Source organism: Eulemur rufifrons, chromosome 7 (genome assembly GCF_041146395.1).
Source record: "Eulemur rufifrons isolate Redbay chromosome 7, OSU_ERuf_1, whole genome shotgun sequence".
Classification (NCBI taxonomy): domain Eukaryota; kingdom Metazoa; phylum Chordata; class Mammalia; order Primates; family Lemuridae; genus Eulemur; species Eulemur rufifrons.
In genome coordinates this window covers 201453308-201470242 of record NC_090989.1, presented here as the reverse complement: position 1 = coordinate 201470242, position 16935 = coordinate 201453308, and the positions used below count along the sequence as shown (strand labels likewise).

General features: G+C 49.1%; 1 protein-coding gene across 3 annotated transcripts in view; it reads left to right on the top strand.

Moving 5' to 3' along the window:
• The window catches only part of BICD2 (BICD cargo adaptor 2), a 52408-nt gene extending 41588 nt beyond the window's left edge, over window positions 1-10820 (top strand). The window contains exons 4-8 of one of the 3 annotated variants that reach the window (XM_069476280.1): window positions 1618-2073; window positions 2796-3839; window positions 4370-4521; window positions 6689-6899; window positions 8718-10820. In XM_069476280.1, the coding sequence (XP_069332381.1) occupies window positions 1618-2073; window positions 2796-3839; window positions 4370-4521; window positions 6689-6899; window positions 8718-8723 (1869 nt within the window). In that variant the 3' untranslated portion in view covers window positions 8724-10820. Of the gene's footprint in view, window positions 1-1617; window positions 2074-2795; window positions 3840-4369; window positions 4522-6688; window positions 8201-8717 lie in introns of those variants that run through there. The other 2 variants (XM_069476279.1, XM_069476281.1) reach the window with 2 other exon arrangements.
• Window positions 10821-16935: the final 6115 nt, after the last annotated feature.

Below are 16935 nucleotides of genomic sequence, written 5' to 3'. Positions count from 1 at the left end.
CTCTGGCTGCAGTGTTTGCTGACTGTTGGCCAGGCTGAGGTGTCCTAGCCAAAAAAGGTGAAAAAAAATCCAAAAGGCAATGAGATTACACCAAAAAACCCCAGAGACTGGATGTCCAGGCTCTGTCCCACCTCAGGTGCTGACCACAAAGTCTGAAACCTCTCCATGATTGTGCTCATGATGGGATGAGCAGGGTCCCTTCTGTCATGGGGACTGGGTGATCCTACGCTTTTGGGGCCACTCAGGGTGTGTATTTACTCCCTCTTCTCCAAGAGCCACAGCCCTGCAGGATGGGGAATGGGAACCTTTTCTCTCTGGAAATCTCAAACCTTCCCCCAAAATGCCACCGACATTATCCTTGCTTTCCTAAGAAATCCTCTACCACCAAAATCCTATCAGAGCAGCAAGGTTAGGGAATTTGGTATTTATATCCCAGATGAGGAAGCTCGTGTTGGTGCAGAGATCTCTGCTCCAAAGCAAGCAGGGAGCAGATCTGCTCCCCAGAAAACCACAGGATCGGAGCTCATAGCCCTGGTCCTGCAGTCTGGTCCCTCTGTGACAGCTCCTGGTTATTAACAGTCACAGCAGTTGTCTGCGTTGTAAATACTCTTTGGTCATTGGCATTACTCTCGACAGAGCCTGTTCCACAGCATCCTGAGGAGAGGGGACCAAGGCTCAGGGGAGATCCTGGCCTCCCTCCCTCCCAGGGATTCCTCCCTCCCCATGTGTGGTCTGAGACTGGGGCTCCACATCCACCTCACACGAGCACACCTGGGATGCAGTACCGGGTGTCCTTCCCGCCCAAGACGCACAGAGATCTCCTCGACCCTTTGTGTTATTGATTTGTTTCTTATTTTTTACACAAGTATTACAGAATGAAAGGAAATGTTTTTAGCAATTGCCCACAAAACCTGACCCCCTCCCCTCCACCTCAAGCATCGGTTTCCATCTGCTCTTTCCTTGTCCACCCGCAAATACAATTTCATGTAGATAAAACTTTGATTTTGCTTTTCCCAGGTCTGGGTGTCGTGTGTGTGCTAAGGGTTTAGTGGTTGACACGTTCTGCCTCAGGGTGAATTTCTCTTCCTTCGTTTTGAAATAGTTAGAAGTAATGATCATAGCACACATCAGAGTTATACATTTTATGTACCTTAAGATATTTAGTTAATCGTTAGTGTCAGGTAAGTAATGATACAGACTTTTAAATCAGTATACACTGTGACGTGATAGAAATTTGGCAGCATGGTTGTGTGTTGTTCTCGGTGGACCTCCACACAGAGAGTCTCGGCTCAGGGCCATGGCATCGCTGGCTCCACACACCTCCAACTCTGCGTTGCCCTCCCCTCACGTGCACACTTGTCCCCGTGGTGGGTGGGCTGGTGGAGTACGTCCGTGCATTTGCACCTCGTGCCCCAGAATCCTCCTAGCGTCCTCAGCCCTCAGTGGGGGAAGCGGCCTTGGCCCGAACAGGCTGCTGCCCCTTCACAGGATGGCACTGTGCCTTGCACTTCGCGGCCAGGGGAGTGAGTGGCAGGTGGGTGCGTTTTCCTCATTTATCGGGCCTGAAGGGAGCCTGCGCGGTGCCTTGACGTGGGAGTGTTTGACTTCTCTTCCTAGGTGGAATTTGAGGGCCTTAAGCATGAGATCAAGCGTCTGGAGGAGGAGACTGAGTACCTCAACAGCCAGCTGGAGGATGCCATCCGGCTCAAGGAGATCTCGGAGCGGCAGCTGGAGGAGGCTCTAGAGACACTGAAGACCGAGCGGGAGCAGAAGAACAGCCTGCGGAAGGAGCTGTCCCACTACATGAGCATCAACGACTCCTTCTATACCAGCCACCTGCATGTGTCACTGGACGGCCTCAAGTTCAGCGATGATACTGCGGAGCCCAACAACGATGCCGAGGCCCTGGTCAATGGCTTTGAGCATGGCAGCCTGGCCAAGCTACCACTGGACAACAAGAGCTCCACACCCAAGAAGGATGGCCTCACGCCACCCTCTCCCAGCCTTGTCTCCGACCTACTCAGCGAGCTCAACATCTCTGAGATCCAGAAGTTGAAGCAGCAGCTGATGCAGGTGAGTGGGCAACAGGGCCCTTGGGGTGCTGTCCCTACTCCAGATCTGCATGCAGCCCCAGCTGTGCTTACCTGACAGTTTGTTGATGTTAATTTACTTTCTCTTACTTAAGTTGATTTTAAATCCTATATAGATAAGGTAAATGAAACTCCAGTAGCACAGAGAAAAGAGTCTCAGAGGAGTGGGTTCCTGGCACCACGGTACCCACATTGCTCCCCCGTTACCCACATAGTGCCAAGGTGAATTGATGAGACACTGGCTCCACATGTGACCCCTGCACCCAGGGTCATGGATGGGCTCATATCCTGGGAGATGGATTGCTATCGATCCAGCAAATGGTTGGTCTAATGCCCCACCACGTGTGGGGAAGGAAGGCGGCAGAGCCACGTCCTCCAAAGTGGAGGGCAGGAGCGCTGAGGGTTCTTGCCAGCTGCCCATCCGACCTGGAGCTTTACTCTCTGAGCCCAGCTCCCTCTAGCAGGGGTGGGGAGAGAGCCTGCCTCGGTAACCACCATTACTGGTGAACAGGCAGTGTTCTGAGAGTCCAGTGTGAATTCCCTTCTCTCCACACCCTGCATGTCACTGTCCTACCTCACTGACAGCATGGCCAAGTAACTCCCGGGGCTTACTGCCCACCCTGACACGGGGTAGGAAGTTACTGGGCTATCTGGGGTCGTCTATGCCCGAAGTGCCCACAGCCGCTGACGTGCTTTCCTTTGCAGATGGAGCGGGAGAAGACTGGCCTGCTGGCGACGCTTCAAGACACACAGAAGCAGCTGGAACACGCACGGGCGTCCCTGTCAGAGCAGCACGAGAAGGTGAGCCGCCTCACAGAGAACGTAAGTGCCCTGCGGCGCCTGCAGGCTGGCAAGGAGCGGCAAACAGCCCTGGACAATGAGAAGGACCGCGACAGCCATGAGGATGGTGACTACTATGAGGTGGACATCAATGGGCCTGAGATCCTAGCCTGCAAGTACCACGTGGCTGTGGCCGAAGCTGGTGAGCTGCGGGAGCAGCTCAAGGTGCTACGCAGCACTCACGAGGCCCGGGAAGCCCAGCACGCCGAGGAGAAGGGCCGCTATGAGGCCGAGGGCCAGGCGCTCACCGAAAAGGTCTCCCTGCTGGAGAAGGCCAGCCGCCAGGACCAGGAGCTGCTGGCCCGGCTGGAGAAGGAGCTGAAGAAGGTGAGCGACGTGGCTGGTGAGACACAGGGCAGCCTGAGCGTGGCCCAGGATGAGCTGGTGACCTTCAGCGAGGAGCTGGCCAACCTGTACCACCACGTGTGCATGTGCAACAACGAGACGCCCAACCGCGTCATGCTGGACTACTACCGTGAGGGCCAGGGAGGGGCTGGCCGCACTAGTCCTGGGGGCCGCACCAGCCCTGAAGGCCGTGGGCGCCGTTCGCCTGTCCTCTTGCCCAAGGGGCTGCTGGCCACAGAGACTGGCCGAGCAGATGGCGGGACCGGGGACAGCAGCCCCTTGCCGAGCTCTTCATTGCCGTCTCCCCTGAGTGATCCGCGTCGGGAGCCCATGAACATCTACAACCTGATCGCTATCATCCGTGACCAGATCAAGCACCTGCAGGTGGCCGTCGACCGCACAACAGAGCTGTCTCGGCAGCGCATTGCCTCGCAGGAGCTGGGCCCCGCCGTGGACAAGGACAAGGAGGCACTCATGGAGGAGATCCTTAAGCTGAAATCACTGCTCAGCACCAAGCGGGAACAGATCACCACCTTGCGCACTGTGCTCAAGGCCAACAAGCAGGTGAGGCAGGCAGCTGGGACTTGGTCACCCAGAGCTGGCCAACAGGGTGTTTCCCACTCTTGGCTCCATCTTCCACCTGCCACAGGGCCCCCCAGGCCTGTATCATTACGAGGCAGAGCTGGACCTATGTCAGCTTGGGCATCTGCCCTCCCCCTGCCCAGGACCCCTAGCCAGGAGGGCAGAGCGGGCAGGCAGGCTTGAGGCCCCCTTTAACCAGGGCAGTTCGGCCAGTAAGAAACGGCACGGCCCGAATGCTGGGTGGGGGAGAGTGATGTGGAGAGAGAGCTGCAGACAGATTTGGGGCACTGTCAATTGGGATTAGAGAGTGGGACTCGCTGAGGCAGGCTGACCCCCACAGCACAGCTGCCAGAGTCTGTCCTCAGGGCTGTGTCGGAGGGAGGGTTCTCTTAGGGAGTTTTCTTTGTGGGTACCAGCACCACATCAGACCTGAGGTCCTTCATGCACTCAGAGGGTCTCTAGGCTGATTTCACCCCCTTCACCTGTCCGTTATGTACATGTCTGTCTCCTAGACAGCTGAGGTGGCCCTCGCCAACCTAAAGAGCAAATATGAGAATGAGAAGGCCATGGTGACCGAGACCATGATGAAGCTGCGCAATGAGCTCAAGGCCCTCAAGGAGGACGCGGCCACCTTTTCCTCGCTGCGTGCCATGTTCGCCACCAGGTAACCATGCTGCCCTCAGCCCTTCCCCTCCTGCGTGGCCCCAGCACCTGCAGCCCCTCGCAGCCTCGCTCTGAGGCCTACAGACCTGCCAGGTCCGCGCCTGTGTCCAGCTTCACTGGGAGCTGCACCTCTGCTTCCCCACAGGCTGGTGAGCAGGTGCCTGAGCATGGAGCATGCCTGGCAGGCGCCTGCCCGTAACCGGGGGAGAAGAGGGTGTGCATAGGCCCCCAGGAGCTGGTTCTGTGGGGCCGTTTCCATTTTGCTGTTAATGAAGCCCCAGCAGGCACAGTTTTGTCTCCACTTTATATATAAGGAGGCTGAGAGGCAGAAGGGCTGAGGAGAGAGGCTTCTGGAGCAGACAGGCCAGAGTGTAAAGCTGTAGAGGGTGAGTGGGGGCGCCTGCCCTCCCATCCCCTAGGATCCCATAGTTGTAGGGGCTGACTTGGGGCTGACAGGTGACAAACAAGCTCTGGCCTATTCTCTGAGTGTGCTCTCCAAGAACTTGGCCATAAAGCAAGAGTGTGCATTTAGGTTTGCAGATTCAGAAGAAAGGTTCCCCTCTTGGTGTGAGCAGGTCACAGCCAGGGTCCCCTGTTGAGGTCCCACCTCTCTGTGCTGCTCTGTATCTCTGTGTCATCATGGCCACCTGGCACTCGCCTGCCATCCTCAACCCTTCCAGTCAGGGGATGATGAGGAGGAAGCCTCAGGGCTGGGAAGGAACCAGCTTTGTTTCTTCCCCTGTTGGGGGCTCTTAGTGGTAGGCTTTGGGTTGGGCTGGGAGTGGCCTGTGTACACACCCCTCCCAGGCTGGGGAAGTCAGACCCTGAGGCTGGGAAGTGAGGCTTCCTAGGTGTTCAGAGGCCTCCGTGGGATAGGTCCTAGTTCCAGCATCTCCCCAGACATCCCCAGCAGGTGCCCCTGCCTTTTTACCCTCCAAAGGTGGGCAGTGCCACCTGCTGGCCAGTGTTGGGATTGCACCGAAGGGCCCTCCCCTGATGTGTAGAGGGGGTGGGGTGAGATCAGGCCCCCCCATGGGCCCAGCAGATATCCTTTTAGTGAGTGAGAGAAAGCTGAGTCTCCAAGGTAAACAGGATGAGAACTGACTGCAGGGCCTGCTTCTCTCAAGCCTGGTCTCGGGCACTCCCAATTTCTCTATTCCCTGCTGGGAGGCCCTGCCAGGGCAGGGCACACAGACAAGGAAGAGTTCCAGGATTTCTCTAGAAGCTTCCTCTCTTCCTGGAGCTTGGGAAAAAATTCCACATTTCCTCAACATCTGGCATGTGAACCCTAGCTTTGTAAACTACCTTTAATTCAGATGGAACCAAGATTTCAAACCTGTGAGGATCATAGCTCAGTGTGCGTCCCTGTGGGCAGCACAGTCCCTGGAACGGCACTGTTGGAGGGCCAGCTCCTGGCAGGTGGGTACGGCAGGTCAGGGCACAGAATGGGCAGTGTGGAGCCGTGCTCAGCACCTACATGGCCCCCACCACCTCAGGAGCCCCAAGGTTTAACCCACTCAGTGTCTCAGCATCTCTGCCAGACCCTGCTCAGCTCCTGAATGGGACAGGTGGGAGAGGGATGCCCAAGGACAGACCAAACCCTCCCCCAGCTCCGCACCTGGGTGCAGCAGACGTGTCCCAGGTAAGCGGAGGCCTAGGTTTCAGGATGGGGCTATTTTTGGCCTCCACATGCACCATTCCCTGGGTCTGGTTGGTTGCTCAGCACAGACTAACCTTGAGAACAAGCCCAGTCCTGCTCAGATTTACGTCTACACCCTCGAAACCAGTGATGTCTTGGTATCTCTGCCCTGAGCCACCTCAAGGCCTTGAAGTGGAAAGACCACCCCCCTTGAGAAAGCTGAATCACTGAGGGACATAGCCTCTTTATAGGAACCACATCCAGCCAAATGAGCAAAGCAGTCCCTCCCCTATAACACAAAACTCAAACCAGCCTCATAGGGCTTCCCTGCCTGGGCCCGAGCCTCCTCTGACCCTTGGCAGGGGCTTGTCTGAACAAAGCCTTTGCTTTGGCCAGCAAAGGTCTCCCTCAGTGGGGCCCTCCAGCCCAGGGGCCACACTGACGGGTGGCTCTCGTGTGGGGCTGTCAGAGGGCTGCCCTCCCCTGCCCATCTCTGCCTGCCCTTCAGCTGTGCTTTGGGTCCCCACAGGTGTGACGAATACATCACGCAGCTGGACGAGATGCAGCGGCAGCTGGCAGCCGCTGAGGATGAGAAGAAAACACTGAACTCGCTGCTGCGCATGGCCATCCAGCAGAAGCTAGCACTGACCCAGCGGCTGGAGCTGCTCGAGCTGGACCACGAGCAGACCCGGCGTGGCCGTGCCAAAGCCGCCCCCAAGGCCAAGCCGGCCACCCCGAGCGTAAGTCACACATGCGCCTGCGCCAGTGACAGAGCCGAGGGCACTGTCAACCAGGTGTTCTGCAGCGAGAAGCACAGCATTTACTGTGATTAGGGGCTGCAGGGCGCCGCACGCTGCAGCTAACGCCCGCTTCACTCAACTAACCCAGCAACAGCGGGACGGCGCGCTAGGTTGGTCTTAACGTGACTAATGCACAGAGGGCAGGATTCTAGTTGAGGTGGCGTGGGGCGCGTGAGTCACCAGAACACTCCTGTGAGCTTTGTGTCGCTTCTCACTCCTTAAAGCCTCCTCAGCAGCACCCCATCCTCAGCTACTCTCATATTGGGGGGGGTGGTCTGAGGTAGGGATGGAGCTGCACGTGCTTGTCATGCTTGTAAGACAGACATGTGGAAGTGTCTTCCAGGGGCCCTGGGCACCCTTGGGAAAACCCAAGGGAAGGAGTCCTGGTCCTGTTCCCTTGGCACCCAAAAGGGGCAGAACCTGAGTTGAAACTTGCATGTTTCTTGAATGTGTCTAATGTCAACACCAGAAAAGCAGTTTTAGGAGGTTCCAGCCTATATCAAAGGTTTGGCCTCAGAGGACGGCTCTGCACTTGGCACAGTTTTATGGAAAGAATTACATCGTAGTTTGTGCACCATCTCACTGAAAATCACATTCAGGACAAAGGTGTAGAATTTATTCTACCAAACCCAGAGAGGAGCAGCCTGAGCCCCTGTATTCTGCTGGCCAGACACACGTGGCACAGACACAGCTGACCGTAACCTAGGAGACCAGAGCTGAGTTTCTCATTTCTGAGATCTGCATGCTTGTCTGGAGGCCTTTGAGGTAACAAATTGCCAGGGCTCAAGACCTAGGTTTTCCTTTTTAATGAGAAAAGTTTTCCAAGTGCCTGGTCAGACCTTGATCCTCAGCGCACAGCCCGTCCTTTTGTACTTGGGGTGATCCCAGTAACCCACTATCAGGCCTTCATCCAGGGGGCTTCAGACCTGAAGAAGCAGGGCTTTGGAAACCCCAGCCTGGAGTCTGAGCCCCAGCAGGCTCAGCTGAATTGAGGGACACTTGGAGTCATAACCAGAGCCCAGCCTGGTGCTGGGAAAGCTTTGCATGCGCCCAGGGCCAGTTCCCAGGATTCACAGGTAGGAGGTGTTTGGTTCTCTTTATTTTAGTGCAATTTTGGGGGATAGCAACAGAAAGGGGAGAGGCAGCTGCAGGGCTGTGGCAGAGGCTCCAGCCACACCAGAGCTTTGGCATCAGGCCATCTGCGTTCCCACATTCTAAAGCAGAATTTTCTCAGTATTCCTCTCTAGTCACCCCATGGGGCATCCGGACCTGAAACTGGAGTCTCTTCTTGTACCGGCCGCTTGCCTCGTCTCGTACGGAAAGGGGATTCCCGTTATCTGGCAAGAGACCATGTTGCCCTCTGCCACAGCTGTCTGCCCCCGCCCACTCTTCCCCTTGGTGCTCAGTGTGTCTTAGTCCCCTCCAGACTCCAGGACGGGCCCACGTGTCTCCCCTGTGCGTCTGTCCTGAGCTTGGATTCCCCGGCCCCCGCAGGACTTGTGGTGGGTTGGCCGCCTGCATGCCTGCCCTGCACGCCGCTTCACCCTCTCCTCGAGAGCCTGGCACGCAGCTTCTCTCCATACTCCTAAGGGGCTTTGTGGGCGCTAAGAGCCACCAGCCCCCTAACACACACAGGTCTTCTCTTCTGCCAACTAACGTGCTCATGCCCTCCCAGCACGTGGAGAGCTTTAGTTGTCAGATGAAAGGGAGGGAAGGGTGACCTGTTTCTAACGCTGTCTTGTTTTCTCCCGTTTTCAGCTGTAGAGTAGCTGCCGGGAGGACTCGGCCCCCCGGCCCTGTCACACCGCAGCTCCCTCACCTTCCCTCCCGTGCCCACGTGGAGGAAGGAAGGGCAACCTAAAAGTCCACTTAGAAACGTTTTTGGATATGCCACTGCAATTCTTTTCAAAATAGCATTCCCCAAGTTTTTAATGGGAGGAAAAAAGCTTTAATGTAGAGCATGCCGCGAGCTGCTGCATGGAAAGGCCTCTGTATGGGCCGAAGACCCTGCTTCCCGCTGCCAGGCTCTCCAGGAGCCCACTGGATACGCCCACCACAGGGGCTCCTTATACACATGTTCCTTTTTTATCCGATCGACCTGTGCACTTTTGATATTTTGATATTATATTTGCTTCTTTAATTCCTCGCATAGAGACCGTCTCAGATGCCGTGGTCTGTGCTCATGGTCCTGTAGCTGTCCGCCTCAGCTCCCGTGTTGGTCTGGCGTCAGCACGAGGTAGAGCTGTGTGCTCCGTAGGGTGTAGCTCTAGACTGTGGAGATGAGGGCTTCGACCCGGCGAGGAGCTCGGCTAAGTGTATCCACGCTGTGGTCCAGCAGCCTTTTAGATTATACGGCATTATGGTTCATGTTTGAAATTACAGATTTTAAATGCCATGTTCATTAAGAAATCCAGGGTATTCCAATTCTGGGGTTTTTCATATTGTATTATTATTATTCTTAGGAATAGTTCAATGTAACAAGAAGAAAACTTGACCTTTGCTCTGGTTAAAACAGTAATAGGCACTTGAAAAAAAAAGATAAATTATTGAATGAGTAGTATTACCTACAAATTCCAGAATTTTCTGGGTTTTAGGACATTGTGAAGCATGACTGATTAACAGAATTTTATACAACTGTACCAGTAAAATTCCAAATTGGAATTGTTTTGTTACCTGGTTGTTGTGCCAAATTGTGGTACACTTAGAAAATTCTACAGTCGTCGATTTTTAGGGTATTCTCTTTCAACGCCTTTTTGTTAGTAATCATTGCCAGTAGTGCCTTCATCAGTTAAGGGAGGTGTCCCAGCGTAGATCATTCTCCAAAGCAGGCAGGGAAGAGCCGTTGGGCGTGCTGAAGGCCAGTGTGAACCAGCAGGTGGGGGTAGGGGCATGCCTCACACCTGGACCTGGGCATCTTCATTGTGGGAAAGAAAACAGTCATTGTGTAAAATTCTGTTAGTCAGTGATTCTTTACTAGCAAATTCAGGGGCTTAGAAAACGAAAGCAAACACAAAACCGTGAGTGTGCTCTGGGAACCAAATGGACTTTCTGGGACAAGCTGAGCAAGCTGTGTGAACGCCACGTTTGTGAAGAGCTGAAGGTGTCAGGAGGGCCGGCGCTCTGTCGGCATGCGCAGTGGGGGATGAGGGTTAGCCATAGTATTCTTTGCAAATGTGAAAGCGAGACATTATATCCTCTCTTGCTTGGTGTAACTAATCACTGTTAATTTCAGGAAACAGAATTCATTAAAGCTCCTTAGCAAACCAGGTCTACATCCTGTTCTGTTTGCTGAGTGAGGTTTGTGTGAGTGGTCAAATTGGTACTCTTGGAGGAAGAAAAACTGTCCTCCCTCCTTCAAAAAAAAGGACAAATTATAATAATATACATGATAAGAATAAAAGAATTCTGTTTCCTGGAATAAGCATTTCTTATTCCTAGTTGTAGGGACTCCTATTTTTACCTTCTGTTACAGTGTTGATTCATAAGAAATATTGTTACATTTGAGATAACTGCATCTGTATGGGGTATTTATTTGCAATGACGTCTGAGTACTGTATTTTTGTGTGCATTACCTTAGTGTCTGAATGTTGGTCTTTATTTTAAAGTCATATGCATGTTTTCCTGCCAAGGAACCTTTACACAGACCCAAACAAACAAATAATAATAAGCAAATGCCTTCAATTTCTGAGAAAATGAGGCAGAGCATGCAAAAGGAATAGGAAGGAAAAATTAATCAAGACTCTTGGGGCACAGACATGATGTGAATGTCTACAAAGCCAGCGTGCATAGGAACAGTGGGCCTGGGTAAAGGGTCACATTGGTAGGACCAATAAATAAAGAATAATAAAAAGACAAAGCACACGCTTGTTCTCTGTGGTTGGTTGACTCCCTGTTCCAGACGACTGCGGTTCTAGCAATGCGTAGTAGTTCAGTGCCTCAAACAACAGAGCCAACCTGTCAGGTAACTGTGGTGGTGGGAGCTGGAAGCAGCCTGAGGTGTGTCCTCAGGAGCACGGGGAGCGGTTGTGTGGGATGCAGCCTCAGGGTCCCCCACAGCGTCACACGTGAATACCCAGCAGTGTGGCGGTAAGAACACATTATGTTTATGTAGACTAAGACTAGGAGCAGCCCACACTGTCCTGGCTAGGAAGCAGGGATTTAGATAATGTGGAATCCTTTGCTGTCCAAACTCTTGTTCTCTGAACCCAGGAATGAATAGATTCAGGCAACAGGGGTTATCTGTTTTTCAACACAAAACCCATATTTATCTGTAGGAATATGTGCAAAGATATACTGGGCACATTCAAATGATTGGGGACAGTAAGTGCTGGGGCATGCTCCTGCCACCTCCTCATCTGACAGCCTCAGTCAGACCTGTGTGGCTTCACTCATGTAGCGTTTCCCTCTGGAAGGCCATCTCAGGCCAGGGTCTCGCTGCCATGCCACTTACCCAGGATCCCTACTTTTACCAGTACTGTCATTGCCATCCCCCCTCTCCTGGCCTCATTGTTGCCACGATGCTTCCTCCCTTTGATGATCCCATCCCTCTAGTAGTGGCTGCCATGACCTATTTTCAGTCTGAACCTTTCTTTCCAGTTGAGTAAAAAAGGCTGTTGTCCCAACAGACCCCTGGAAAAGGTTGAAAAAGAGCCCTCAACTGATCTGAATGAAGAGCCCTGAGGAGGAGGGAGGCATATGGCAGCAGGCCCTGCAGGGCAGGCCCCTTTCCAGGACACTGCCTGTGCCTTCCGCTCCCACTGGTGTGGGTAGCCTGGTATAACCTGGTCACTTCTGCCCATTGGTGTGTTTGATTCATACAAACATCCAGACACTGAGTCTGTCCTCCCACAGCCCCTGCCCCAGGTCCTTGAACATGTTTTTTAGTTTCAGAAGTGGAGTGACAGCTTCCCGAGTGGGTAGGGTCCTAGGAGCCCGCAGGAGGGAACAATCCATGTGGAATGGCCTCCTGCTCAGCCGTCCCCTTGGGGAGGGGGTGGTCTCCATTACCTCCCCATCTTCCATCTCCCTGCAGTGGTTTCACCCCCACCCCTTACAGGTTACTAGAGCTGGAAGCAACAGCACAGGCTTGGGAGCTGGACCCATGGTCGAATCACCACCATTTGGTAGCTGGCTGCCTTTAGCCTCTCTGAGTCTCAACTTCCCCATCTGTAAGTTGAGATTAATAGTTCCTCTCTCAGAGGTGGCTGCGAAGCTTTGTCAAGCCCTTGGTATTCAGCACACAGAAGGTACTCAATGGGTGATTGTAGCTAATATGGTTCTTACTGTTATCATCATCATCACCACACATGCCTGTGGACACCAGGCCATAGAGCTGGGCCTTTGACATGGGGAATATAATGTTAAGTCAACTTCTTATCAAAGTATGATCTTCATCCAGGAAAACGTGCACATCCTACTGTACAGGCCATATTTGTACCCCGTGAGCACAGCTGTGTAGCTATTAATAGTAACTATGAAGCTCCCTAGGCCCCCTCTGAGTGCTTTTTAGGGAGTTTTTTATCCTTTATCAGCAAATGTTAATAGGGTGTCTCCCTGCCAGCCCTGGTGAGTCACTGGGCCACCTTCTGCCCAGACAGAGGCCCTTCCCACAGAACAGATATCCCGTATCAGGTTTGCTTCTACATGTGCTCACCTTTTAGCTGTGTCACATAGTGGAGCTGGAAAAGGCTGTGTGATATTATTAGCGGAAATTTCTCGTGGGCAAGTGCCTGGGCTCTTGTGAATTCACCTGATTCATCCAAGAGCCCACCGTCTTGAGCCCAGTCCCTGGAGTGAAGGGGTCTCCTCCACATGGAGTTTTTCCTCCTAAAAGAGCAGGAAGAGGCAATGCCAGGTGTCACTGTGCCTCACCCACAGAAAAGGCTTCCCTTTCATCCAGGACATGGACCTTCTGGGCGGAGACAACAATAGGAATCAATAATTCCATCCCCACTTCCCCCAGGGTCCCTTTTGTTCATCTCATTTGCAAGTAAGGAATCTCAAGATTTATTTTATTTTAAGTTTTTGTGAAGTGTAGCACACATTTGTAAGAGTGCAAACAAAAGTGACCACTAGCTAACTGGATTTTTGCAAACTGAACCCACTCTTCCCAGGGATAACATCCTGACTCTCGGTATGGGTCATTTTTGCCAATTTCTGTGCTTATATAATGATAAAATAGTCAATGCAACAAGAAGTTGTAACAACCATAAACATACATGTATCAAACAAAAGAGCTCCAAGATACATGAAGCAAAAACTGCCAGAATTGAAGGGAGAAATAGACAGTTCAACAATAATAGGTGGGAATTTCAATAACCCCACTTCAATAATGGATAGAAAACGAGACAGAAGATCAGAAAGGAAATAGAATACATGAACAGTACTATAAACCAGCTAGACCTAACATAACGTCTATGGAACACTCCAGCCAATAACAGAGTACACGTCCTTAAGTGCATATGTAACGTGCCCCAGTATAGAATGATGTTTAACCATAAAACAAGTCTCAAATATAAGAAGATTGGAATCATAAAAATTATATTCTGTAATGACAGTGAAATAAAATTAGAAATAATGAAATGTAGAAATTTCATAAACATGAGGAAATGAAACAACACACTTCCTAATAATGGGTCAAAGAAGGTATCACATAAAAGGAAGAGAGATCTAAAATCAATAATGTATATCTTATTAAATTAAATCAATAATTAAAACCCATCAAAACATAAAGCACCAGTCCCAGATGGGTTTACTGGTGAATTATACCAAACATTTAAGGAAGAAATTGTATCAAACCTCTACAATCTCTTCCAGAACATAGAAACAGAGGGAAGCTATCCTAACTCATTCTATGAAGTCAGCATTATCCTGATACTAAAACCAAAGAAAGACATTATGAGAAAAGAAAGTGACAAACTAGTGTTTCTCATGAACAAAGATGCAAAAATCCTCAACAAAATATTAACAAATCGAATCCAAAAATGTTTTAAAAGAATTGTATACTATGACTAAGGGGAATTTATCTCAGTTATGCAAGACTAGTTCACAATTGGAAAATCAGTTCATGTAATCCAGTGCATAAACAGGCTAAAGAAGAAAAATCACCTGATCATATCAATAGATGCAGGAAAAGCACTTGACAAAAATCCAACACCCATTCATGATTAAAAAGTAAAACTCTCAGCAAACTATAATAGAAATAGAGGAGGAGCTTCCTCCATTTCATAGAGAACATCTACAAAAAATAAGTAATCATAATTAATGGTGAGGGGCCTGAAATCAGGAACAAAGCAAGGATGTCCCCTCTCGCCACTCCGTTTCAATATTGTCCTGGAAGTTCTAGCTAATGCAATAAGGAAAAAAAAAGAAATGACAGGTGTACACATTGGGAAGGAAGAAATAAAACTGTCTTTGCAGATGACATAATTGTCTATGTAGAAAATCTGAAAGAATCAACAAGGAAACTCCTGGAATTAGTAAGCAATTATAGCAAGATTGCAGAATACAAGATTAATATATAGGCCGGGTGTGGTGGCTCAAACCTGTAATCCTAGCACTCTGGGAGGCTGAGGCATGTGGATCGCTCAAGGTCAGGAGTTCGAGACCAGCCTGAGCAAGAGCGAGACCCTGTCTCTACTAAAAATAGAAAGAAATTATCAGGCCAACTAAAAATATATATATAAAAAATTAGCTGAGCATGGTGGCGCATGCCTGTAGTCCCAGCTACTCAGGAGGCTGAGGCAGTAGTATTGCTTAAGCCCAGGAGTTTGAAGTTGCTGTGAGTTAGGCTGACGCCATAGCACTCACTCTAGCCTGGGCAACAGAGCGAGACTCTGTCTCAAAAAAATATTAATATATAAAAGTTAATTGCTTTTTTTATATACTGGCAATGAATAAGTGGAGTTTGAAATTAAAAACAGCACCATTTATGTTAGAATCCCCCAAAAATGAAATACTCAGTATAAATCTAACAAAATATATACAAGATCTGTATGAGGAAAACTACAAAAACTGATGCAAGAAATCAAAGAACTAAATAAATGCAGAGATACTCCATGTTTGTGGATAAGAAAACCCAATGTTGTCAAAATGTCAGTTCTTTTGACTTGGTTTATAGATTCAGTGTAATTCCAATCAAAATCGCAGCAAGTTATTTTACAGATATTGACAAACTGAGTCTAAAATTTATATGGAGAAAATAGCCAACTCAATACTGAAGGAGATGAACAAGGCCTAACACTGCATGACTTCAAGATTTACAGTAAAGCTACAGTAATCAAGACAATGTGATATTGGCAGAAGAATAGACAGATAGAATGGAGAGACTAGAAATAGACACACATGTCTATAGTCAATTGATCTTTGACAAGGAGCAAAGCCAGTACATGGAGAAAAGACTATTTTTTCAATGAATGGTGCTGGAATGACTATACTTTCACTTGCAAAAATACGACTTTAGACAAGATCTTACACCCTTCAGGAAAATTTACTCAAAATGGATCGCAGACCTAAATGTAAAACTCAAAACTATACAACTCCTAGAAGATGATAGAGGAGAAAAATCTAGGTAACCTTGGGAATGGCAATGACTTTTTAAATAAAACACCAAAGGCACAATCCTTGAAAGAAATAATTGATAAGCTGGACTTCATTAAAATTGAAAACTTCTCCTCTGCAAAAGACCTCAAGAAAACGAAAAGACAGCCACAGACAGGGAGAAAGTATTTACTAAAGCCATATCTGATAAAAGATTATTCAAAATATACAAAGAACTCTTAAATAAGAAAACTAACAACCTGATTTTTAAAATGGGCAAAGGACCTGAAAAGACACCTCATCAAAGAAAATATAAGATGGCAAATAACTATTTGGAAGATGCTCAACATCATGTCGTCAGGGATTTGCAAATTAAATCAGTGAGATACCACTATTCACCTACACACCTGTGAGAATGGCAAAACTTCAGAACACTAACACCACCGAATTCTTTCAAGGATGTGGAGCAACAGGAATTTTCAGTCATGACTGGTGGTGATGCAAAGTGATATAGCCACTTTGGGAGACAGTCTGGCAGTTTCTTAGGAAAGTAAGTATTTTCTTACCACATGATCCAGCAGTTGTACTCCTTGATATTTACCCAAATGAGTTGAAAACCCTGTCCACACAAACACCTGCACACAGATGTTAATAGTAACCTTATTCATAATTGCCAAAATTTGGAAGCAACCTATATGTCCTTCAGTACGTGAATGGGTAAATAAACAGGTGCATCCAGACAATGGAATATTATTCAGCACTAAAAATAAAATGACCTGTCAAGCCATAAAAAGACATGCAGGGAACTTTGAATACATATTACTGAGTGAAAGAACAATCTGAAAAGGCTAACTACTGTATGATTTCAACTCCGTGACATATGGCAAAGGCAAAACTATGGAGAAAGTAAAAAGATCGGTGGTTGCCAAGACTTAGTAGGGAAGAAGAGTTGAGTAGGTGGAAGGCAGGGCGTTTTTAGGGCAATGGAACTATTCTGTAGATACTATAATTGTGAATACATGTCATTACACATTTGTTCAAACTCATAGAATTAAAAGACCAAGAGTGAACCCTAATGTAAACTATGGACTTTGGGTGATAATAATTTAAGTTCATCAGTTGTGACAAATGTACCACTCTGGTGCAGGATGTTAATAGTGGGGGAGGGTGTATGTATGTAAGAATAGGGAGAATATGAGAACTCTGTACTTATATACCCAATTTTGCTGTAAACTTAAAACTGCTCTAAATAAACTCTGTAAAAAAAAAAAAAAAGAAAAGAAAAAAAAGAAAATCTTCCAGCAAAGAAAAGCTGAGGATCAGATGGCTTCACTGATGAATTCTACTAAACATTAAAAGAATTAACACAAATTCTTCTCAAACTCATCCAAAATATAGAAGGAGGAACACTTCCTAATTCATTCTAGGAGTACAGTAT